Source organism: Aotus nancymaae, unplaced genomic scaffold (assembly GCF_030222135.1).
Source record: "Aotus nancymaae isolate 86718 unplaced genomic scaffold, 86718_ANA_hifiasm-v0.15.2.pri h1tg000019l, whole genome shotgun sequence".
Taxonomy (NCBI): Eukaryota; Metazoa; Chordata; class Mammalia; order Primates; family Aotidae; genus Aotus; species Aotus nancymaae.
Window position 1 is genome coordinate 61,667,062 of NW_026988431.1, and position 22,467 is coordinate 61,689,528.

The window sequence follows — 22,467 nt, forward strand, 5'->3', positions numbered from 1 at the left end:
CTAGATCTGTCTTCAAGTTCACGGATGCCGCTGCCATCTCCAATCTTCTTTTAATTATTTTCAGTGAAATTTTTTTTTTTTTTTTTAAACAGAGACTTGCTCTGTCACCCAGGCTGGAGGGTGATGGCGTGGTCTCGACTCACTGCAACCTCAACCTCCCAGATTCAAGTGATTCTCATGCCTCAGCCTCCTGAGTAGCTGAGATTACAGGTGTGCATCACCATGGCCCGCTAATTTTTGTATTTTTAGTAGAGAGGGGGTCTTGCCATGTTGGCCAGCCTGGTCTCAAACTCCTGACCTCAAGTGGCCCACCTGCCTGGCCTCCCAAAGTGCTGGAATTACAGGTGTGAGCCACCGCACCCAGCCCCAGTGAATTTTTTAGTTGTTATACTTTTAAGCTCTAGAATTTCCATTTGGTTCTTTTCATAGTTTCTCTCCTGAGGTTCCCCATCTACTTACTCATTACATGTATGTTTTCTTTTAAGTTCCTGAACACATTTAAGCTGCATTAAAGTAATTGTTTAAATTTAGGTCATTTTAGGGTCTGTTTCTATTCCCTGCTATTTTCCCTCAGTGTGGGTCAATTTTTCCATTTTGTTCTCCTTGCTGCTGATTTTTTGTTAAATAATGGACACCATAGATAATGCATTGTAAAGTATCTGGATCCTGTTGTATTTCTCTGAAGAATTTTTTTGTTTTGTTTATTTGTTTTGGTAGCTGGCATTTAACTGTGTTCAAAATTCCAAACTCTGTGTCTCCTGTTGTTGGCAACAGTTATTCTTTGCTGTGTTTTATTGCATACATTTGTAATTTTGTAGTCAGACATGGAATCTAATGATCAGTTAAGGATTTGACTGGGTTTCATATGCAGATTTTAGGGTGCCTTCTGTGGCTTCTCTTGCAAGGTTTCCTCTCTAACTTCTAACTTTCTGGTGGTACAAGTTCTGAACATTTTGCTGTAGCTCCTCAAGTCAGTGAGGCTCTGACCTCCTGCCACTCCAAGAGGTACAGATTGGGTAGTGTGCTCTCAGGCAAAAGTTAGACTTGGAAATCTCAGAGTTATAATTCCTGTATTCTAACAGTAGATTCTTCCAAATTCTTCCTGTCTTTCTCCCTCCCCCAAGAACTGTCAGAGATTATATTTTGTCCAGATTTTGTAATGTGTTATCTGCGGGGAGATTAGTCATGTAATGGGTTCCTAAAATGTACCATATCCATTTGCTGTGCCCAGACCTTTCTGATGGTTTTTTAATGGCCATAAAATAATCTGTTACCTGGGGATAGGTTGGAATGGAATGAGTAAAAGACTGGAGGTAGGGTGTCAGTCCATTGTAGTAGAGCAGGCAATAAGTATTGTGAAAATCTATGACTGTTACTATATTATATTAATAGATCAAACACATACAATATAGTTGTTTTCCTACAAAATATAAAATTCTATTTTCTTGTGTAAATCTTCAGGTTGTTCATTGCCGGAGTTATATTAATAGATATATAGTTCATTTTTAGTTTAACAAACACAATTTTTTCTTCTATACATTAAGAGTTCCATAAAGTGTTGATACTGCTGAAACCTTTCTTGTCTTTTTTTATTCATCCCTGAAAAAATTATGTAAATGGTAAATGAGAACTGGAGAAAAAAATTCAAAATGAAAAACTCTTTTGTAAATAACTTTTTGTCCTATTTTAAAGTAATTGAAGATACTTTTGATTTCTTCCTATCATTTTCCGAAGACCCAAAATTGGCAAAACTGGAATTTATGTAAGAAACTACAAATAAGTGACAGAAAACCCTAAAAGCCATTGACAGCTACTGTGTTCGTGATGATTTAGTCATGTGACTTGAATTCATGGTGCTTGTCTTCCAAACGATAGCATTTGCTTGGGAGATCTTTGAGGTTTAAGAATGCTGAAATGGGCCGGGCGCGGTGGCTCACGCCTGTAATCCCAGCACTTTGGGAGGCCGAGGCGGGTGGATCACGAGGTCAAGAGATCGAGACCGTCCTGGTCAACATGGTGAAACCCTGTCTCTACTAAAAATACAAAAATTAGCCAGGTGTGGTGGCGCATGCCTGTAATCCCAGCTACTTAGGAGGCTGAGGTGGAGGAATCGCTTGAACCCAGGAGGCGGAGGTTGCGGTAAGCCGAGATTGCACCACTGCACTCCAGCCTGGGTGACAGAGCAAGACTCCGTCTCCAAAAAAAAAAAAAAAAAAAAGAATGCTGAAATGGTGGAATATGGGCCAAGAGACTTTTTTTCTGTATATCGTACTTGAAATTTAGTTCGTTAATTTTAACTTCACATCTCAATGGGTTAATCGATATGTATTTTTTAAAAATTTTCAAATCTGTTCCCTTTTTCAGGTCATAAATAAAGTTCATCTTAAGACAAATCATGTAGTAAAGAGAGACATTGATGAGCATTTAAGAATCAAGACTGTTTATGATAAAAGTGTCGAAGAGTAAGTACACCATTGTCATCTTTTTCATTATTAATCTAAATATTAAAGATATTTTCACCTGTTACCTGAAGTTTTAAAAGTCTGTAGATAAAGCTGAAAAAGGACTAGTGTAGCTTCAAAGTGGAATTAAACTGAAAATGCATTTTAGTCTGAAAATATGAAGGCCATGGGATATGATTAAAGTCTATAGATCATGAATAATTTTCTTTTTTTCATCTTCCTTTCCTGGTAAATCATGAATAATTTAAACAGAACAAATGTGGATCTACTTGGATGTGGACAGTAATAAACCTGAAAGTTCTCTTCAGTTAAGAACTTGTGTTACCGGAAAGAGGCCCTGTTCCAGACCCCAAGAGAGGATTCTTGGGTCTCTCACAAGAAAGAATTAGAAGCAAATCCATAGAGTGAAGTGAAAGCAAGATTATTAGAAAAGTAAAGCAATAAAAGAATGGCTACTCCATAGGCAGAGCAGCCCGAAGGGCTGTGGTTGCCCATTTTTATGGTGATTTCTTAATTACATGCTAACCAAGGGGTGGATTATTCATGCCTCCCCTTTTTTAGACCTTATAGGGTAACCTCCTGATATTGCCATGGCGTTTGCAAACTGTCATGGCGCCGGTGGGAGTGCAGCAGTGAGGACCACCAGAGGTCACTCTTGTCGCCATCTTGGTTTTGGTGGGATTTAGCCGGCTTCCTTATTGCAACCTGTTTTATCAGCAAAGTCTTTATGACCTGTGTCTTTTGCTGACCTCCTGTCTCATTCTGCGACTTAGAATGCCTGATCATCCAGGAATGCAGCCCGTTAGGTCTCAGCCTTCTTTTACCCAGCCACTACTCAAGATGGAGTTGCTCTGGTTCAAACGTCTCTGATACTTGGAGGAAAAAATAAGTACTAATATAAACAATAATAAGAAAGTTTATGAAATTATTAACCAGAGAGATTAGTCTGATTTTTATTTCATGTAAGTGGGATCCAGAAAACAGGTGAATTATGAATCTACAGTAGTTCATGAAGAGCTTTTAGGAGTGGCTGATGTCTTTCCCTATCCTTAACATTCCAAATGAATGAGATGACATGATCGTGCTTAGTATCATGTTGTGACACAGAGTAAACTCTCAAATACTCGATGAGGTAAGTTGGAATTTTGGAGGACAGTTATTTTATGCATATAGGATTCCTTGGGGCTCTTGACAGATGCATTCTGAACAGATGAGATAGTGCTACACCTCTGAGAGGTAATTCTTATGTTTTTATGTCATTATTTTCAGGTTGCTCCCTGAGAAAAAAAATCTTATAAAGGTATGTAATAAATACTGATAGCTTGAATTGGACATTTACAATTTTATTATATATAAATTCTACTTCAGTAAAGTAAAATATATACATGAGTTTTGTGAATGACTGAATAAAAGGTGTTGGTAGGGAAAGTATTTATCAAAGGTGTCTTTGTGATGCACGCATGAAAACTTCGTTGGTATTTGGCGTTAAATTAGTCATTTTAGAATAATTTGTTAATTTGTCTTCTTTTATTGCTTGCTCTCTCAGGTTTTTGGGGAGCAAATCATGCAGAGAATAGGGTGAAAAAGACAATTTTTGAAATACATTGAGAACATTGTTCTCTTGGTGGAAATGTTTATTTTCCTGAAGATTGACCTGATAACCACATTAGATTTTTAACTATATGGAGACACACACACACATATACACACACACACGCACACATGCAGACACACAAAGCCAGTTCACTATGGGCCACAGAAATTGGTGAGTTTAATTAAACATAAGATTTTCTTAACATAAACTATTTTAGTGTTGGAATCATCTAAGTCAGTCTGTCATTCGTAGTAATCTAGATGAATATAGTTGAGATATATTGCAGTTTTGTTAAAGGTGTAGTATTGAAGGAAATTAATATTTAATTAAAAATAAAAATAGTTGAGATATATGTTTTCTGGTTTTCTATTTAAATGGAGTTAGGGAAGGGAATTTCTACCTAGTACTGTTTTCCCAAGCCAAACTAGAAAATGGGGGAAATTCCTTTCCTCTACAGCCTTGACTAACTAGTATCTGTATTCCACAATTATAAAGTGTTTTCCTTTTGTCCCCTTAGTCATTAATATCCTGCGCTTGCTTGTTTCCAGTGTAATTTATCTCTTCCTTATAATTCTAACTATTTTTTTAAACTTTTATTTAGAACAAGCTTTTCCCACAAGCTATTTCTTATTTAGAGAAGACTTTTCAGGTCCGTAGACCTGCTGGCACTATCTTACTCAGCAGGTATGTCACATTAAACACAGATGATTGTCTTCAGCCACTTAGTACTCTGCCCTTCCCATTCTGTGAATATGGCAAGATGTGAAGCTTACACTAGAATTTTGTTATGCTTATTCTTAGAGACCAAACTGCAAGGTCTTTTAAAAGAATAAAAACGCATCTGCTGGATAATCATTCTTTCCCTGATCTTTCATTATGTGATGGCCTACTGAATTTTCTCTGGGATATGGTTGTCCTCTGTTCTCCAAATCCCCTTTTTCCATGTTCATGTGTATACAGTGTTAGCTTTATGAAGTATTTGAGTATTTAAAAACTCAAATCATTTAGAAACCCAAATTTCCTATAGAACCCAAATTCTTTCTTAGCCTACTTTCCTAACTAAAATAGTAATGTTATTAATGAAGTAACGTAGCAGCTACCAGTTGATTACCATGTTTTTAACTGCTATATAATATTCTCTTTTTTGTATTTAAACTTTGATGTACAAATGAACTAAAGACAATGTGCAACAAACCAATACCTCCGGAAGGAAAATGATCCTCACAGATACTGCACTGGGGAATGTGCAGTGCACACAAAATGCGGCCCAGTTATTGTTCCAGAGGAACATCTCCAGGTATTTCATCCTGCTCTTCGCAATGTTTTTACACTTGAGGAGATTTTAATTTGTGAGTGTCACATCATTTTTACAGGTTCAAGGCCAAAGTCTTAGTAGGTTCCTTGGTCTACAAAAAGTAATCACAGTTAGATATGCTGATTTTATTCTTTCATTAGCTTTCAAATGAGTTTAATTATATTTTCTTTCTTCACTCCTCCCCACAGGCCTCCCCGCCTCTATTTATCTTGATCTGCTCAATCAGTTCAGCTTAGAACGTTATCTTTCTCTTCCAAAATCTCTTTTGGCCAGGTATATACCTCAGTTTTTTAAAGGACAGTCTGACATCTCTTAAGATAAAAAATATGTATGCTTCAACCCAACCTAGAAATTTATTGCATAAAATACTAATGGCTGCGTAATATATGTTCAGAGATGTTCTTTGCAAAACTATAAATATGCCCATTTAGGGTATTAGTTAAGTTATGGTAGTAGAATACTGTACAGTTGTTAAAAAATGAAGTAAATCTCTATGAACTGACTTGGAAAGAAATTTAAGCTCTTATATGAAAAAAGGTTGCAAGTCTTTTTATTTTTAGCCCATTTTATTTGAAAGTATGGAAACACAGAAAATAAAAAATTATCAAACAGTCTGGAAGTATACACATGTTAAATCTGGATGTATATAAAAATGTTAATGGTGCTCTTTAAGAGATTGTTGGGGAAAGTGCTTTTCTTTGGTAAGTTATGGAGATTTTTGTGATGTTCTGATTTTTCATATTGAATATTACTTATATCAAAAAAATAAAAAATTAAGGCCGGGCACAGTAGCTCATACCTGTAGTTCCAGCACTTTGGAAGGCCAAGGCAGGCAGATTGCTTGACTCCAGGAGTTCAAGACTACCCTTGGCAACATGATGAAACCCCGTTTCTACAAAAAATACAAAAAATTAGCCAGGCGTGGTGGTGTGCACCTGTAGTCCCAGCTACTTGGGAGGCTGTGGTGGGAGGATTGCTTGAGCCGGGGAGGTGGAGGTTGTGGTGAGCTATGATCTTCCCACTAAACTCCAACCTGGGTGACAGAGCGAGACCCTGTCTCAAAAATAAATAAATGAATAAGAATATCTCAGATTATGCCTAAGCTAAGCTGTTGCTTAAAAAAAAATACAAGGCCCAGTGTGGTGGCTCATGCCTGTAATCCCAGAATTATGGGAGGCTGAGGTGGGCAGATCACCTGAGGTCAGGAATTCAAGACCAGCCTGGCCGACATGGCAAAACCCTGTCTCCACTATAAATACAAAAATTAGCTGGACATGGTGGCAGGCACCTGTAGATCCAGTTCCTGTGGAGGCTGAGGCAGGAGAATCGCTTGAACCTGGGAGGTGGAGGTTGCAGTGAGCTAAGGTCACACCACTGCACTCCAGTCTGGACAACAGAGCAAGACTCCATCTCAAAACAAACAAACAAAATAAATAAATAAATAAGAGCACAGCATGTTGTCATTAACCAGTCACTGTGCTTTACAGTAGGTCTCTTGAACTTACTCCTCTAACTGTAAACACATATTCTTTGACCAACATCTCCTCAACTCCAACCCCTTACAGTAATGGATTTCAAAAATTATAAATGCATGTGTTAGAGAAGGAAGAATAAACAATGTGTATTTTCTATTAAATGAAATGAGAATTTGTTTTTTTTCCCTCTCTCTATAAGCGCTTACACCTTAAATAAAAACAATTTACTGATTTTTCTGTTTCTGATTTGGAGATTATGATTATTTGGGAATTTTGATAGAAGTAGCTTTCAAAAAAGCAACCATTACAGAGGCAAGTAAGATTTGCTGGGCAGGACCTGGTGACTCATGCCTGTAATCCCTTAATCCTTGCACTTTGGGAGGCCAAGACAGGAGGATTGCTTGAGGCTGGGAGTTCAAGACCAGCCTGGTCAATATAGTGAGACCCCATCTATATATATCAAAAAAAATTTTTTTTATAACAAAAGATTTGCTTAGAAGATTAGAAACAAGGGTAATATCATGAGATGACTTTGACTTTACCTTACATACCTTTAGATTATTTGAATTTTTAACAAGATGTGAATTATAATAGGAAATATATTTCCATTAGATAAATTTTTTTTTACCACTTAGTTTAGAATTAACTGTAGATTGAAAGAAAGTTGCAAAAAAAAAAAAAAGTTCCTTATGGGAAAATCCCTTCATCTAGTTTCAGAGTTTTAAAACCTTTTATATTTCTGTCTTTTTAGCATCCTGTTTGGTTGGCCTTCCTTTGTAATAGCTATTATTTAATTGAGGTTATAAGTTTATGATTATTTTATGTAAAGTAGACATTTCAGTAAAATAAATCCAGAATTAGAGCTAGGTATTGAGTAGACAAGGAGGTATGGACTTTGATGTAAGTTTAGGGATAATAAAGATATAATTGTACTGTGTTTACAGTGTAGATTTTACTGTAAGATGAAATGCCACTATAGCTGTCTTTGTCTCTGGTCTGGCTTTCTGTTGTCCCCTGTGGGTGCAGCAATGCAGGGTCTACCGTGGGGGTAAGCGGCCCCATGGAGCAGTGGGTGCACCAGACCAAGAAGGCATCCCGGATGCAGACTTTGTACTTTATGTTGGTGCTGTGGCCACTGAGAGGTGCAGCCATGAAAACATCATCTCTTATGCAGCCTACTGTCAGCAGGAAGCAAACATGGACAGGTAAACTCTCCTCTGATACTTAGTTTCTAAGATCTAATATGGGAACTCTTCAAGCAAACTGTATTTTTGGTGTTAAGATTACAGGAATCTTGCATTTGCCAAATTGCCTTTGGTAGACAGAAATAGCATGCTGCCTGGATTTGGAGTGGCATTAGGGGACAGTGATTAGACTATTAATGTGGTAACCCAAGTTGTTAGTCAAAGTGAGAGAAAAGTCAAACACTTCTTTTGACTTTTCTCTCTGCCATTCCTCTTCCATTTTGATCTTATTGTTTTTGCCAATATTCCAGAGGACAAGTCTGCTGTCAAGTGGGCCTGGTGCGGTGGCTCACGCCTGTAATCCCAGCTCTTTGGGAGGCGGAGATGGGAGGACCACTTGAGCCCAGGAGTTCGAGACCAGTTTGGGCAACACAGACCTCATCTTTTCAAAAAATAAACATATAATTAGCCAGGCGTGGTGGCATGCTCCTGTGGTTCCAGCTACTCAGGAGGCTGAAGTGGGAGGATTGCTTGAGCCTGGGAGGTTGAGGCTACAATGAGCTGTGATCATGCCACTGCACTCCAGCCTGGAAAACAGAGTGAAACCTTGTCCCCCACAAAAAAGAAAAACAAAAGGCCAGGTGCAGTGGTTCACGCCTGTAATTCCAGCTCTTTGGGAGGCTGAGGTGGGAAGATCACTTGAGCTCAAGAGGTTGAGACTAGCCTGGGCAACATGGTGAAACTCCATCTCTAAAAAAAAATACAAAAAGTAGCCAGGAGTGGTGGCATGCGCCTGTAGTCCCAGCTATTCAGAAGGCTGAGACGGGAGGATCACTCGAGCCTGGGAGTTGTAAGTCGCAGAGAGCTGTGATTGTGCCATGTGCACTCCAGCCAGGGCCACAGAGCCAGACCCTATGTCCAAAAATAAATAAATAAAAAAGTCTACTGTCAAGAGAATTTTCTGTCCAGGTGACTACCACTCTAAGGAAACAATTTGAACTTTAATTTTAGCACCTTCTATGCTAAAACTGTTAAAATGTTAATAATGACTGTTCATCTAATATCACTTGTTATATGTGATTCATTTAGTTAAATATCACTTGAAAATTCAGAGTTCTCTTTATTTACAAAAGATTTCAAAAAATTTTCCTGTGAAGCAGCCCAGCCTTGAAATGAAAAGTTATATATGCAGAAGATTGCCTGTTGCATACCAGACAAATTAATTAAAGGCCATAGAAATTGCCATATGTCTCATAATAGATTGTATGTAACATTCTCAAATCTAGGTGAGATTAGATTTGAGATTAACTGACTTCGAAGAGAGTCAGCTATTTTTTTTTTTTTTTTTTTTTTTGAGATGGAGTCTCTCTCTGTCACCCAGGCTGGAGTGCTGTGGCATGATCTCAGCTCATTGCAACCTCCACCTGCCTGGTTCAAGTGATTCTCCTGCCTCAGCTTCCCAAGTAGCCGGAACTACAGGCGTGCACCACCACGCCCAGCTCATTTTCATATTTTTAGTAGAGATGAGGGTTTCAGTATGTTGGCCAGGCTGGTCTCTAACTCCTGACCTCAGGTGATCTGCCTGCCTTGGCCTCCCAGAGTTCTAGGATTTTGACCAATTCATGAATTCTGTGTTAGAATTTGAGCCTTTTGACCAATAGATAGATGTTTAACACCTTAGCAATGGTCCTTTCATGTACATGAATTAGTTATACTAACATCTCCTAGATTTGTTATGAGAAAAAGCAGTTATCTTAATTTTTTTTTTTTTTTTTTTTTTTTGAGATGGTGTCTTGCTCTGTTTCCCAGGCTGGAGTGCAGTGGCGTGATCTCAGGTCACTGTAGCCTCGACCTCCTGGGTTCAAGTGATTCTCTTGCCTCAGCCTCCCGAGTAGCTGGGATTACAGCATACTAAAACATCTGGCTAATTTTTGTATTTTTAGTAGAGACAAGGTTTCACCAAGGTTTCACCATGTCAGATTGGTCTCAAACTCCTGACCTCTGGTGATCTGCCTGGCTTGGCCTCCCAAAGTGCTAGGATGACAGGGATGAGCCACTGCCCCTGGCTTTGAGTTATTCTTTTCAGGCAAGTGAAACCTTCCCTTAGAATTGCTGTATTGCATTAATTCATTTCATGAATATTTGAGTGGCCAACAGACTAGGTAAACAAGATGTACGTGTGTACCTGCCTCATGGAACTTCTGGATTACAGAGGGAGACAGGTATTAAATATTCCTGCAAATAAATATGTGATTTCAAAGTATGATAAATACTTTGTAGAAAATAAATAGAATGCTGTCACATAGAATAGAATAAAAGAGCTTGTAGATCAATTGAGCAAGGAAGACCTCTTTGAAAAAGGGAGACTTCAGCTGCAACTGGAACATTGATAGGCTTTAGCCAAATAAAGAGATGTGTGAAGAGCTTAGGCAAGGCAAAAGCCATGTGTACTTGTTGCTGTCAGAAGCCACTTCGGTGGACACTGTGTTGGAGGACAAGTTCTTGCAGAGGCAGACAGGATTGTTTTATTCTAAGTGCTATAGGAAGCCCCTGAAGAGTTTTAAGCCTGGAAGTGAAATCCATTTTGTGTTTTACAGGGCACTGTAGCAATTTTTAAATAAATGAATTGTAGTCATACTTTTTCTAATTCTAAGTCTGTTGCTATTAGCTATGAAGAAAATATACAGTATTTTAAAAATTGAAATAAGATAAATGTACTTTATAAATAGGCAATTATACTTTGATGATCTTTGCGGTATATCTATGTGAAATGTTAAGATAGTGGTAGGAGAACTGAGTTTGGGGTTGTTGAGCATTGTTCATTGGCCACAGCTTTTGAAAGACAGGCAGGTGCATGGTGGAACTAAATTACTCTGGACTCTTGAGTCCTGGTCTGCCCTTGGACTCTCAGGTTCTAGGCACAGAGAGAGATGTAGAAGTGTGTGGATTCTAAATGGTGTAGAATTTGGAAGAAGATGGTGGGAAGGTAGAAATATTTATGTGAATGTAGGCAGTGTTGGAGCAGGAGAAAGGGAATAGCAAACAGAGATGAGAAGGGTCAACAGCTTTCAGCAGCCTGAGCCATTCTCTGATTGCCCCATTTTATACCTGGTTTCCCTCTCTACCTGCTTATCTCTGTGCCTGTAGATGAAATGCTGAAGTCAAATATGGATTTTGCAAGTAAAATGGTTTTAGAATTTGAGCCTCTGAGTTCATTCTTTTTTGGGCATTATATTGATATATTCCAAAAATTCACTTTAAAGTATAATCAATGATGCCCTTTTGTGGAAACAGGTGTTGATTTGCCACGCCATAGGAAAACAGAGGATACATGCCTTGAAAGTAAAAGATAGTGATGGTGCAAAGTAACATTTGATATTTTGCAAAGATTTCTCTGTCCTTGAGCAGTGTTTGATGGAGAAGTAAATGTTAATAAATATTGTAATAAATATTGTTTTGTAATATAATTTAAAAATTCAATGTCTGTTTTGACAGGCCAATAGCAGGATATGCTAACCTGTGTCCAAATATGATCTCTACTCAGCCTCAGGAGTTTATTGGGATGTTGTCCACAGTGAAACATGAGATTATTCACGCCCTGGTAAATTCTTCTGTTACTATTCTTTCCTTCATGCCTTGATTTTCTGCTTATTATGTTATTTTTATACATATATTGCATTTTAAGATGATGTGGATTCCTAGATTCATGTTCAATAAAAATACAAAAATTAGCGAGGCATGGTGGTCCCAGCAGCTACTTGGGAGGCTGAGGTGGGAGGATGGCTTGAGCCCAGGGAGGTCGAGGCTGCAGTGAACCAAGATTGTGCCACTGCACTCCAGCCTGGTGATAGAGGCAGACCTTGTATCAAACAAACAAACAAAAAGATTTATAAAGCTTTTTCCTCTTTTAAAATTCTAAGATTTAAGAATTATTGATGCTGAAAGGACTATGAAAGTCTATAGATATGGCTGAACCCTGGGCTGCTTTTTCCCCTCATGAAATATTTTTATTTACAAAATCAGATTTGCTTTTTACTTGTTAATAGTTTTAGACCTTCCACAGTACTTTATCTTCAGCAAGGTATAGTTTTAGCTTGCAAAAATAAGTTTCACTAGTTTTATAGTAAAGAAGAACTGCCCTTTCATTTTTCTACTTTACAAATTAAAAAAAGTGAACTTATATGGAAGCCAATTTATTGGCTTAGTCAGTTATGACACATAGGGGTATGAGCAGAGAGTTTGTGCTTCAGAGAAAAAAACAAAACCATAAGAAAACCTGTCCCGAGCGTCACCTCCATCAGAGTGCTGTCTTGCGTTATGTTATTCCGTATTGGTCTATTTGTTCTTTTTTTTTTTTGAGACGGAGATTTGCTCTTGTTACCCAGGCTGGAGTGCAATGGCGCGATCTCGGCTCACCGCAACCTCCGCCTCCTGGGTTCAGGCAATTCTCCTGCCTCAGCCTCCTGAGTAGCTGGGATTACAGGCATGCGCCACCATGCCCAGCTAATTTTTTGTATTAGTAGAGACAGGGTTTCACCATGTTGACCAGGATGGTCTCGATCTCTTGACCTCGTGATCCACCTACCTCGGCCTCCCAAAGTGCTGGGATTACAGGCGTGAGCCACGGCGCCCGGCCTATTTGTTCTTTAAAATGTCATCAGTGACTGCTGCAAGGGGACTCATCTATTTTAACTAGTCTCTTTGGTAGTCATTTTAATCTTGGGTTCTTGTTTTTTTTTTTTTTTTTTTAAATCCCTCTATTCATTTTACCTCTGAATTTATAGCTATCAGATTTATAAAAGTAACCTAGAGGCCTTGGTTATTACAAGTGAAACCATGGGATTTGTTATTGAGTTCATCATCAGCTCTTTCTCTATAAATATTTTACATCTCTGATCTTAAATAAATTTAGCTACAAGTATTAAATATTAAAAATTAATTTGGCTACAGACAAAGTTAAAGGCAGGGTAATTGGTTCTTCATACATAAACTAAGCATTTTTTATATAGAGACATATTCCCTAATAATGAATTTCTTTTTTAAAGCATTTTATTATTATTATTATTTTGTGATTTTTTAAAAAAATTGTACTTTAAGTTCTGAGGTACACGTGCAATCTTGCAGGATTGTTGCATAGGTGCACACATGCCATGGTGGTTTGCTGTCTCCATTCCCCGTCACCTACCTCAGGCGTTTCTCCTAGTGTTATCCCTCTCCAACCTCCCCACCCCCCGCTATCCCTCCCCTAGCCCCCCAGACCCCAACAGACCCCAGTGCGTGACATTCCCCTCCCTGTGTCCATGTGTTCTCATTGTTCAACACTGGCCTATGAGTGAGAACATGTGGTGTTTGGTTTTCTGTTCTTGTGTCAGTTTGCTGAGAATGATGGTTTCCAGATTCATCCATGTCCCTTTAAAGGACATGAACTCATCCTTTTTTATAGCTGCATGGTATTCCATGGTATATATGTGCCACATTTTCTTTGTCCAGTCTATCACTGATGGGCATTTGGGTTGGTTCCAGGTCTTTGCTATTGTAAACTGTGCCGCAGAGAACATACATGTGCATGTGTCTTTATAATAGAACGATTTATAATTCTTAGGGTAAGATTGCTGGGTCAAATGGAATTTCTATGTCTAGATCCTTGAGGAATCTCCATACTGTCTTCCATAATGGTTGAACTAATTTACACTCCTGCCAACGGTGTAAAAGTGTTCCTATTTATCCACATCCTCTCCAGCATCTGTTGTCTCCAGATTTTTTAACGATCACCATGTTTTTTAAGGCACTATCATGGCTCACTGCAGCCTCAAACTCCTGGGTTCAAGTGATCCTCCCGTCTTAGCCTCCCAAAGTGTTGAGATTAGAGCGGGGAGCTCACGCCTGTAATCCAGCAAGCAATCCTCTCACCTCAGCCTCCAGAGTAGCTGGGACCACAGGCACGCACCATCATGCTCTGCTAATTTTTGTATTTTTAGTAGAGATGGGGTCTCGCCATGTTGCCCAGGCTAGTCTTGAAATCCTGGGCCCAAGTGATCCTCCTGCCTCAACCTCTCAAAGTGCTTGATTACAGGTGTGAGCCACTGTGCCCAGCCCTTCTGCTGCCGCTTCCAATAACCATGTGAAAATCCTTATAGGGAGGAAGTAGTGATGACTTACCACTTTCTCAAATTAAAGGAAAGGAAATTGTCAGCTAAATAATTTTTTACATGTGTATTTGAGCACATACAAATGTTTGTCTTCACAGTAATTTGTAATTACCTAATGTAAGCAATTGTCAGTCTTGGGCATGCATTTCAGTGTACTGCTTCTATATTTTCAGCTCTTGTCCAGCTCTTGTGTAAAAGTGATACCTGATACATTTTCAAGAAAGGAAGCAGGGCTGGGAGTGGTGGCTCTCACCTGTAATCCCAGCACTTTGGGAAGCTTCTTCTATATATATATAAGAAGGCAAAGATAACTTTATAATGCAGACAGACTTTCAGAACCATTTTATAATGTACACACACACACACACAGCAGACAGAAATTAAAAACACAACAGCTGGTGCTCTTTATGGTTTTAAAACTCTAATGGTACCTGGCTATATAACTATAATTATAGAAATATTTACCTAAAGTAATTTGAATTTAAAATTTATAAATATGGAACACTGAATTTTTGTTCAATTACAATGTATGATAAGTTCCTATTGCAGTATTGCCATGGTGCTTTTATGTACCAATATCAGTGCTCTCTTTTGATCACAGGCCTGTAATTAGCCTTGATATTTTTCACTTTAAGACATTTTGAACTTTTTCTTATAGGGTTTCTCTGCTGGACTGTTTGCATTCTACCATGATAAAGATGGAAATCCTCTCACTTCAAGATTTGCAGATGGCCTCCCACCTTTTAATTATAGGTATTTTTTATTTCTATTCTTGTTCTCCTCTTTTAGGAGGGTGTTAAAACTAGAATCTGAGAATCATAGCATATTAGATGCCATAAAGAGTAATATCTTTATGGCAAACCCAAGGAAAGTATAGATATTAAAACAGAATATAAGAGGCCATTTTATGGAAAACATAACTTGTGAGATAGACAATTTTATATATTGATGTAAGTAAGGAGGAGAGAGAGACCTACATGCAAGAAGCTTTCTTTTTTGTTTGTTTGTTTTTTTAATTGCATTTTAGGTTTTGGGGTACATGTGAAGAACATGCAAGATTGTTGCATAGGTGCATACATGGCAGTGTGGTTTGCTGCCTTCCTCCCCTTCACCTGTATCTGGCATTTCTCCCCATGCTATCTCTCCCCACCTCCCCACCCCCCACTGTCCCTCCCCTATTTCCCCCCAACAGACCCCAGTGTGTCATGCTCCCCTCCCTGTGTCCATGTGTTCTCATTGTTCAACACCCACTTATGAGTGAGAACATGTGGTGTTTGATTTTCTGTTCTTGTGTCAGTTTGCTGAGAATGATGGTTTCCAGGTTCATCCATGTCCCTACAAAGGACACAAACTCATTGTTTTTTATGGCTGCATAGTATTCCATGGTATATATGTGCCACATTTTCCCTGTCCGGTCTATCATCAATGGGCATTTGGGTTGGTTCCAAGTCTTTGCTATTGTAAACAGTGCTGCAGTGAACATACGTGTCCATGTGTCCTTATAGTAGAATGATTTATAGTCCTTTGGCTATGTACCCAGTAATGGGATTACTGGGTCAAATGGGATTTCTATTTCTAGGTCCTTGAGGAATTGCCACACTGTCTTCCACAATGGTTGAACTAATTTACACTCCCACCAACAGTGTAAAAGTGTTCCTATTTCTCCACATCCTCTCCAGCATCTGTTGTCTCCCGATATTTTAATGATCGCCATTCTAACTGGCGTGAGATGGTATCTCAATGTAGTTTTGATTTGCATTTCTCTAATGACCAGTGATGATGAGCATTTTTTCATATGTTTGTTGGCCACCTGTATGCCTTCTTTTGTAAAGTGTCTATTCATATCCTTCGCCCACTTTTGAATGAGCTTATTTGTTTTTTTCTTATAAATCTGTTTTAGTTCTTTGTAGATTGTGGATATTAGCCCTTTGTTAGATGGGTAGATTGCAAAAATTTTTTCCCATTCTGTTGATTGCCGATTCACTCTAATGACTGTTTCTTTTGCTGTGTAGAAGCTGTGGAGTTTGATTAGATCCCATTTGTCTATTTTGGCTTTTGTTGCCAATGCTTTTGGTGTTTTGGTCATGAAGTCCTTGCCTACGCCTACGTCCTGAATGGTTTTGCCTAGGTTTTCTTCTAGGGTTTTTGTGGTGTTAGGTCTTATGTTTAAGTCTTTAATCCATCTGGAGTTACTTTTAGTGTAAGGTGTCAGGAAGGGGTCCAGTTTCTGCTTTCTGCACATGGCTAGCCAGTTTTCCCAACACCATTTATTAAACAGGGTCTCCTTTCCCCATTGCTTGTTTTTATCAGGTTTGTCAAAGATCAGATGGTTGTAGATGTGTGGTGTTGCCTCCGAGGCCTCTGTTCTGTTCCATTGATCTATATCTCTGTTTTGGTACCAGTACCCTGCTGTTTTGATTACTGTAGGCTTGTAGTATAGTTTGAAGTCCAGTAGTGTGATGCCTCCCGCTTTGTTCTTTTTGCTTAGAATTGACTTGGCTATGCGGGCTGTCTTTTGGTTCCATATGAAGTTTAAGGTGGTTTTTTCCAGTTCTGTGAAGAAAGTCATTGGTAGCTTGATGGGGATAACGTTGAGTCTGTAAATTACTTTGGACAGTATGGCCATTTTCACGATACTGATTCTTCCTAACCGTGAACATGGAATGTTTCTCCATCTGTTTGTGTCCTCTCTTATTTCGTTGAGCGGTGGTTTGTAGTTCTCCTTGAAGAGGTCCTTTATGTTCCTTGTTAGTTGTATTCCTAGGTATTTTATTCTCTTTGTAGCAATTGTGAATGACAGTTTGTTCTTGATTTGGCTCTCTTTAAGTCTGTCATTGGTGTATAGGAATGCTTGTGATTTTTGCACATTGACTTTGTATCCTGAGACTTTGCTGAAGTTGCTTATCAGTTTCAGGAGATTTTGGGCTGAGACGATGGGGTCTTCTAGATATTCAATCATGTTGTCTGCAAATAGAGACAATTTGACTTCCTCCTTTCCTATTCGAATACCCTCTATTTCTTTTTCTTGCCTGATTGCTCTGGCTAGAACTTCCAATACTATATTGAATAGGAGTGGTGAGAGAGGGCATCCTTGTCTAGTGCCAGATTTCAAAGGGAATGCTTCCAGCTTTGCCCATTCAGTGTGATATTGGTTGTTGGTTTGTCATAAATAGCTTTTATTATTTTGAGATACGTTCCGTCAATACCTAGTTTATTGAGGGTTTTTAGCATAAAGGGCTGTTGAATTTTGTCAAAGGCCTTCTCTGCATCAGTGGAGATAATCATGTGGTTTTTGTTTTTGGTTCTGTTTATGTGGTGAATTACGTTTATAGACTTGCGTATGTTGAACCAGCCTTGCATCCCCGGGATGAAGCCTACTTGATCATGGTGGATAAACTTTTTGATGTGCTGTTGCAATCGGTTTGCCAGTATTTTATTGAAGAGTTTTGCATCTTTGTTCATCATGGATGTTGGCCTGAAGTTTTCTTTTCTTGCTGAGTCTCTGCCTGGTTTTGGTATCAGGATGATGTTGGTCTCATAGAATGATTTGGGAAGGATTCCCTCTTTTTGGATTGTTTGAAATAGTTTCAGAAGGAATGGTACCAGCTCCTCTTTGTATGTCTGGTAGAATTCAGCTGTGAACCCATCTGGACCTGGGCTTTTTTTGAGTGGTAGGCTCTTAATTGCTGCCTCGACTTCAGACCTTGTTATTGGTCTATTCGGGGTTTCGACTTCTTCCTGGTTTGGGCTTGGGAAGAGGCAAGTGTCCAGGAATTTATCCATTTCTTCCAGGTTTACTAGTTTATGTGCATAGAGTTGTTTGTAATAATCTCTGATGATGGTTTGTATTTCTGTGGAATCTGTGGTGATATCCCCTTTATCGTTTTTTATTGCATCTACTTGATTATTCTCTTTTCTTTTTTATTAATCTGGCTAGTGGTCTATTTTGTTGATCTTTTCGAAAAACCAGCTCCTGGATTTATTGATTTTTTGAAGGGTTTTTTGTGTCTCTATCTCCTTCAGTGCTCTGATCTTAGTTATTTCTTGTCTTCTGCTAGGTTTTGAGTTATTTATTTATTTATTTATTTATTTATTTATTTTTAACTTTTTTTTTTTTTTGGAGACAGGGTTTCACCATGTTGGTCAGGCTGGTCTTGAACTTCTGACTTCAAGTGATCTGCCCACCTCGGCCTCCCAAAGTGCTGGCATTACAGGCGTGAGCTACCGTGCCTGGCCGGTTTTGAGTTTTTTTTATCTTGCTCCTCTAGCTCTTTCAATTTTGACGATAGGGTGTCAATTTTAGATCTCTCCTTTATTCTCATGTGGGCACTTATTATTATATATTTTCCTCTAGACACTGCTTTAAATGTGTCCCAGAGATTCTGGTATGTTGTGGTGTTGTTCTCATTGGTTTCGAAGAACATCTTTATTTCTGCCTTCATTTCATTGTTTATCCAGTCAACATTCCAGAGCCAGTTGTTCAGTTTCCATGCAGCTGTGAGGTTCTGAGTTAGTTTTTCAAATCTGAGTTCTAACTTGATTGCACTGTGGTCTGAGAGACTGTTTGTTATGATTTCCATTCTTTTGCATTTGCTGAGGAGCGATTGACTTCCAATTATGTGGTCAATTTTAGAGTAGGTGTGATGTGGTGCTGAGAAGAATGTATATTCTGTGGATTTGGGGTGGAGAGTTCTGTAAATGTCTGTTAGGTTTGCTTGGTCCAGGTCTGAGTTCAAGTCCTGGATATCCTTGTTAATTTTCTGTCTCGTTGATCTGTCTAATGTTGACAATGGGGTGTTAAAGTCTCCCACTATTATTGTTTGGGGAGTCTGAGTCTCTTTATAAGTCATTCAGAACTTGCTTTATGTATCTGGGTGCTCCTGTATTGGGTGCGTATATATTTAGGATCGTTAGCTCTTCTTGTTGCATTGATCCTTTTACCATTATGTAATGCCCTTTGTCTCTTTTGATCTTTGTTGGTTTAAAGTCTATTTTATCAGAGACAAGAATTGCAACTCCTGCTTTTTTTTTGCTCTCCATTTGCTTGGTAAATCTTCCTTCATCCCTTTATTTTGAGCCTTTGTGTATCCTTTCATGTGAGATGGGTTTCCTGGATACAGCACACTGATGGGTTTTGGCTTTTTATCCAATTTGCCAGTCTGTGTCTTTTGATTGGGGCGTTCAGCGCATTTACATTTAGGGTTAATATTGTTATGTGTGAATTTGATACTGCCATTTTGATGCTAGCTGGCTGCTTTGCCCGTTAGTTGATGCAGATTCTTCATTGTGTTGATGCTCTTTACCATTTTGTATGTTTTTGGAGTGGCTGGTACTGATTTTCCTTTCTATGTGTAGTGCCTCTTTCAGGACCTCTTGTAAGGCAGGCCTGGTGGTGATGAAATCTCTGAGTACTTGCTTGTTTGCAAAGGATTTTATTTTTCCTGCACTTATGAAGCTTAGTTTGGCTGCATATGAAATTCTGGGTTGAAAGTTCTTTTCTTTAGGGATGTTGAATATTTGCCCCCACTCTCTTCTGGCTTGTAGGGTTTCTGCTGAGAGATCTGCTGTGAGTCTGATGGGCTTCCCTTTGTGGGTAACCCGGCCTTTCTCTCTGACTGCCCTTAGCATTTTCTCCTTCATTTCAACCCTGGTGAATCTGACAATTATGTGCCTTGGGGTTGCTCTTCTTGAGGAATATCTTTGTGGTGGTCTCTGTATTTCCTGGACTTGAATATTGGCCTGCCTTGCTAGGTTGGGGAAGTTTTCCTGGATAATATCTTGAAGAGTATTTTCCAGCTTGGATTCATTCTCTCCATCACATTCAGGTACACCTATCAAACGTAGATTAGGTCTTTTCACATAGTCCCATATTTCTTGGAGACTTTTTTCATTCCTTTTTACCCTTTTTTCTCTAATCTTGCCTTCTTGTTTTATTTCATTGAGTTTCTTTGACCTCTGATATCCTTTCTTCTGCTTGGTCAATTCAGCTGTTGAAACTTGTGCATGCTTCGCAAAGTTCTCATGTTGTGTTTTTCAGCTCCATCAATTCGCTTATATTCCTCTCTAAGTTGTTTATTCTCGTTAGCATTTCGTTAAATCTTTTTTCAAGGTTCTTAGTTTCTTTGCATTGTGTTAAAACATGTTCTTTTAGCTTAGCAAAGTTTCTTATTACCCACCTTCTGAAGCCTGATTCTGTCAATTCATCACACTCATTCTCCATCCAGCCTTGTTCCCTTGCTGGTGAGGAGTTGTGATCCCTTGTAGGAGGAGAGGCGTTCTGGTTTCAGATGTTTTCATCCTTTTTGCGCTGATTTCTTCCCATCTTTGTGGATTTGTCCACCTGTCATCTTTGTAGTTGTTGACTTTCAGATTGGGTCTCTGAGTGGACATCCAGTTTGTTGATGATGAAGTTATTTCTTTCTGTTTCTTAGTTTTCCTTCTACCAGTCAGGCCCCTCTGCTGTAGGACTGCTGAGGTCCACTCCAGGCCCTGCTTGCCTGGGGATCACCTACAGTGGCTGCAGAACAGTAAGGGTTGCTGCCAGTTTCTTCTTCTGCTATCTTTGTTCCAGAAGGATACCCGCTGGATGTCAGTCTCAGCTCTCCTTTATGAGGTCACTCTTTGGATATACGGGGGTCAGGGAGCTGCTTGAGGAGACAGTCTGTCCTTTATAGGCGCTCAAGTGCTGAGCTGTGAGCTCCGTTGTTCATTTAGAGCTGCTGGGCAGGTACGTTTAAGTCTGCTGCAGCGGAACTCATAAACCCCCTCACCCTTTTTTTTCCCCAGGTGCTCTGTCCCTGGGAGTTCGGGCTTTATTTATGAGTTTCTGTTGTGCTGGTACCTTTTTTCAGGGCTGCCCTGCCCAGTAAGGAGGCAGCCTAGTCACTGTCTGCCTGCAGAGGCTTTGCTGAGCTGCTGTGGGCTCTGCCCAGCTGCTGTGTGAACTTCCCTGCAGTCCCTCTGCACTTTTGCTGGGAGCTGCAATCTTGAGCTGCTCCTAATCAGCCATCCTGGATCCGTCCCCAGGAAGCATTCTTAAGCTGAAAATTTGCAGTGCTTTCTTGCATTGAGGATATTCCTCGAAAGCATCAAACCTTCCAGCCAGGCACAGTGGAGTATGCCTGTAATCTTAGCACTTTGTGAGGCTGAGGTGGGCTGATTGCTTGAGCCCAGGAGTTCAAGACCAGCTGGAGAACATGGCAAAACCCCGTCTCTACAAAAAAATATAAAAATTAGCCAGGCATGCTTGCATGTGCCTGTAGTCTCAGCTACTTGGGTGCTGAGGTAGAAGGATCAATTGAGCTCACGAGGTTGAGGCTGCAGTGAGCTGTGATCATGCAACTGTAATCCAGCCTGGGTGACAGAGGAAGACTGTCTCAAGAGAAAAAAGAGAGAAAGCTTCCAGTAAAAATAAAGATAAAAGAGTAATAAATTCAGTTGTTACAAATATAAGTAATTGGATTTGGCTTTAACTGATGTATTTGGAGAAACTGTTAATCTTGAAGTATGAATGGTAAAGAGAGATTGGAGTGGTTAATAAAGTAAAAGTTGTTTATTTTCTGGCTGGCTTTGTTCACTGTTTATGTTTAAACATTTCCTGGCCATGGAAAAAGATAAAGGAATTAAAAACAAACTTTCTGAGTCATGGGTAGATGAACAGATATGTGTTAACACATATAACAAAATGTTAATTACAGAATCTAGGTGAACTGGTTATTGATTATAAGGGTGTTCATTAAACAATTCTTTTAATGTTTTATATGTTTGAAATTTTTATAAAACAATATTGGAAAAGAAAACCCTCTTTATGTTTTCTGTTCTTTTGCTGAGAATGAGGGACTTATAGGGAAAATGGCAGAAGTAGTCTAGGGAATAAGCCAGAAAAAAAATGACTTAGGTTACAGGGAGAAGTAAAAATTGATGTCCATAATTTTCTGTCATAGATAAATATGTTTCTTTTGTAGTAGTGCTTTTATTTATGCGGGATAGATTTCCCAGACTGGGATTGCTGATTTAAAATCTGTTTACACTATAAATGTTAATAAAAACTGCCATGTTACATTTTTTTTTTTTTGAGATGGAGTTTCGCTCTTATTGCCCAGGATAGAGTGCAGTGGTGTGATCTGGGCTCACTGCAGCCTCCGCCTATTGAGTTCAAGCGATTCTCCTGCCTCAGCCACCTGAGTAGGAATGTGCCACCATGCTTGGCTAATTTTGTATTTTTAGTAGAGCTGGGATTTCTCCATGTTGGTCAGGCTGATCTTGACCTCCTTACCTCAGGATCCGCC

At 39.1% G+C, this 22,467-nt stretch overlaps 1 protein-coding gene across 3 annotated transcripts in view; it reads left to right on the forward strand.

Annotated features, from left to right (window-relative positions):
- The window catches only part of LMLN (leishmanolysin like peptidase), a 73,892-nt gene that overhangs the window by 11,210 nt on the left and 40,215 nt on the right, over nucleotides 1-22,467 (forward strand). For all 3 annotated transcript variants that reach the window (XM_012476633.2, XM_012476635.2, XM_012476634.3), the window contains exons 2-8: nucleotides 2,365-2,462; nucleotides 3,732-3,762; nucleotides 4,658-4,740; nucleotides 5,236-5,353; nucleotides 7,873-8,051; nucleotides 11,526-11,631; nucleotides 14,838-14,932. In XM_012476633.2, the coding sequence (XP_012332056.1) occupies nucleotides 2,365-2,462; nucleotides 3,732-3,762; nucleotides 4,658-4,740; nucleotides 5,236-5,353; nucleotides 7,873-8,051; nucleotides 11,526-11,631; nucleotides 14,838-14,932 (710 nt within the window). The remainder of the gene's footprint in view (nucleotides 1-2,364; nucleotides 2,463-3,731; nucleotides 3,763-4,657; nucleotides 4,741-5,235; nucleotides 5,354-7,872; nucleotides 8,052-11,525; nucleotides 11,632-14,837; nucleotides 14,933-22,467) is intronic.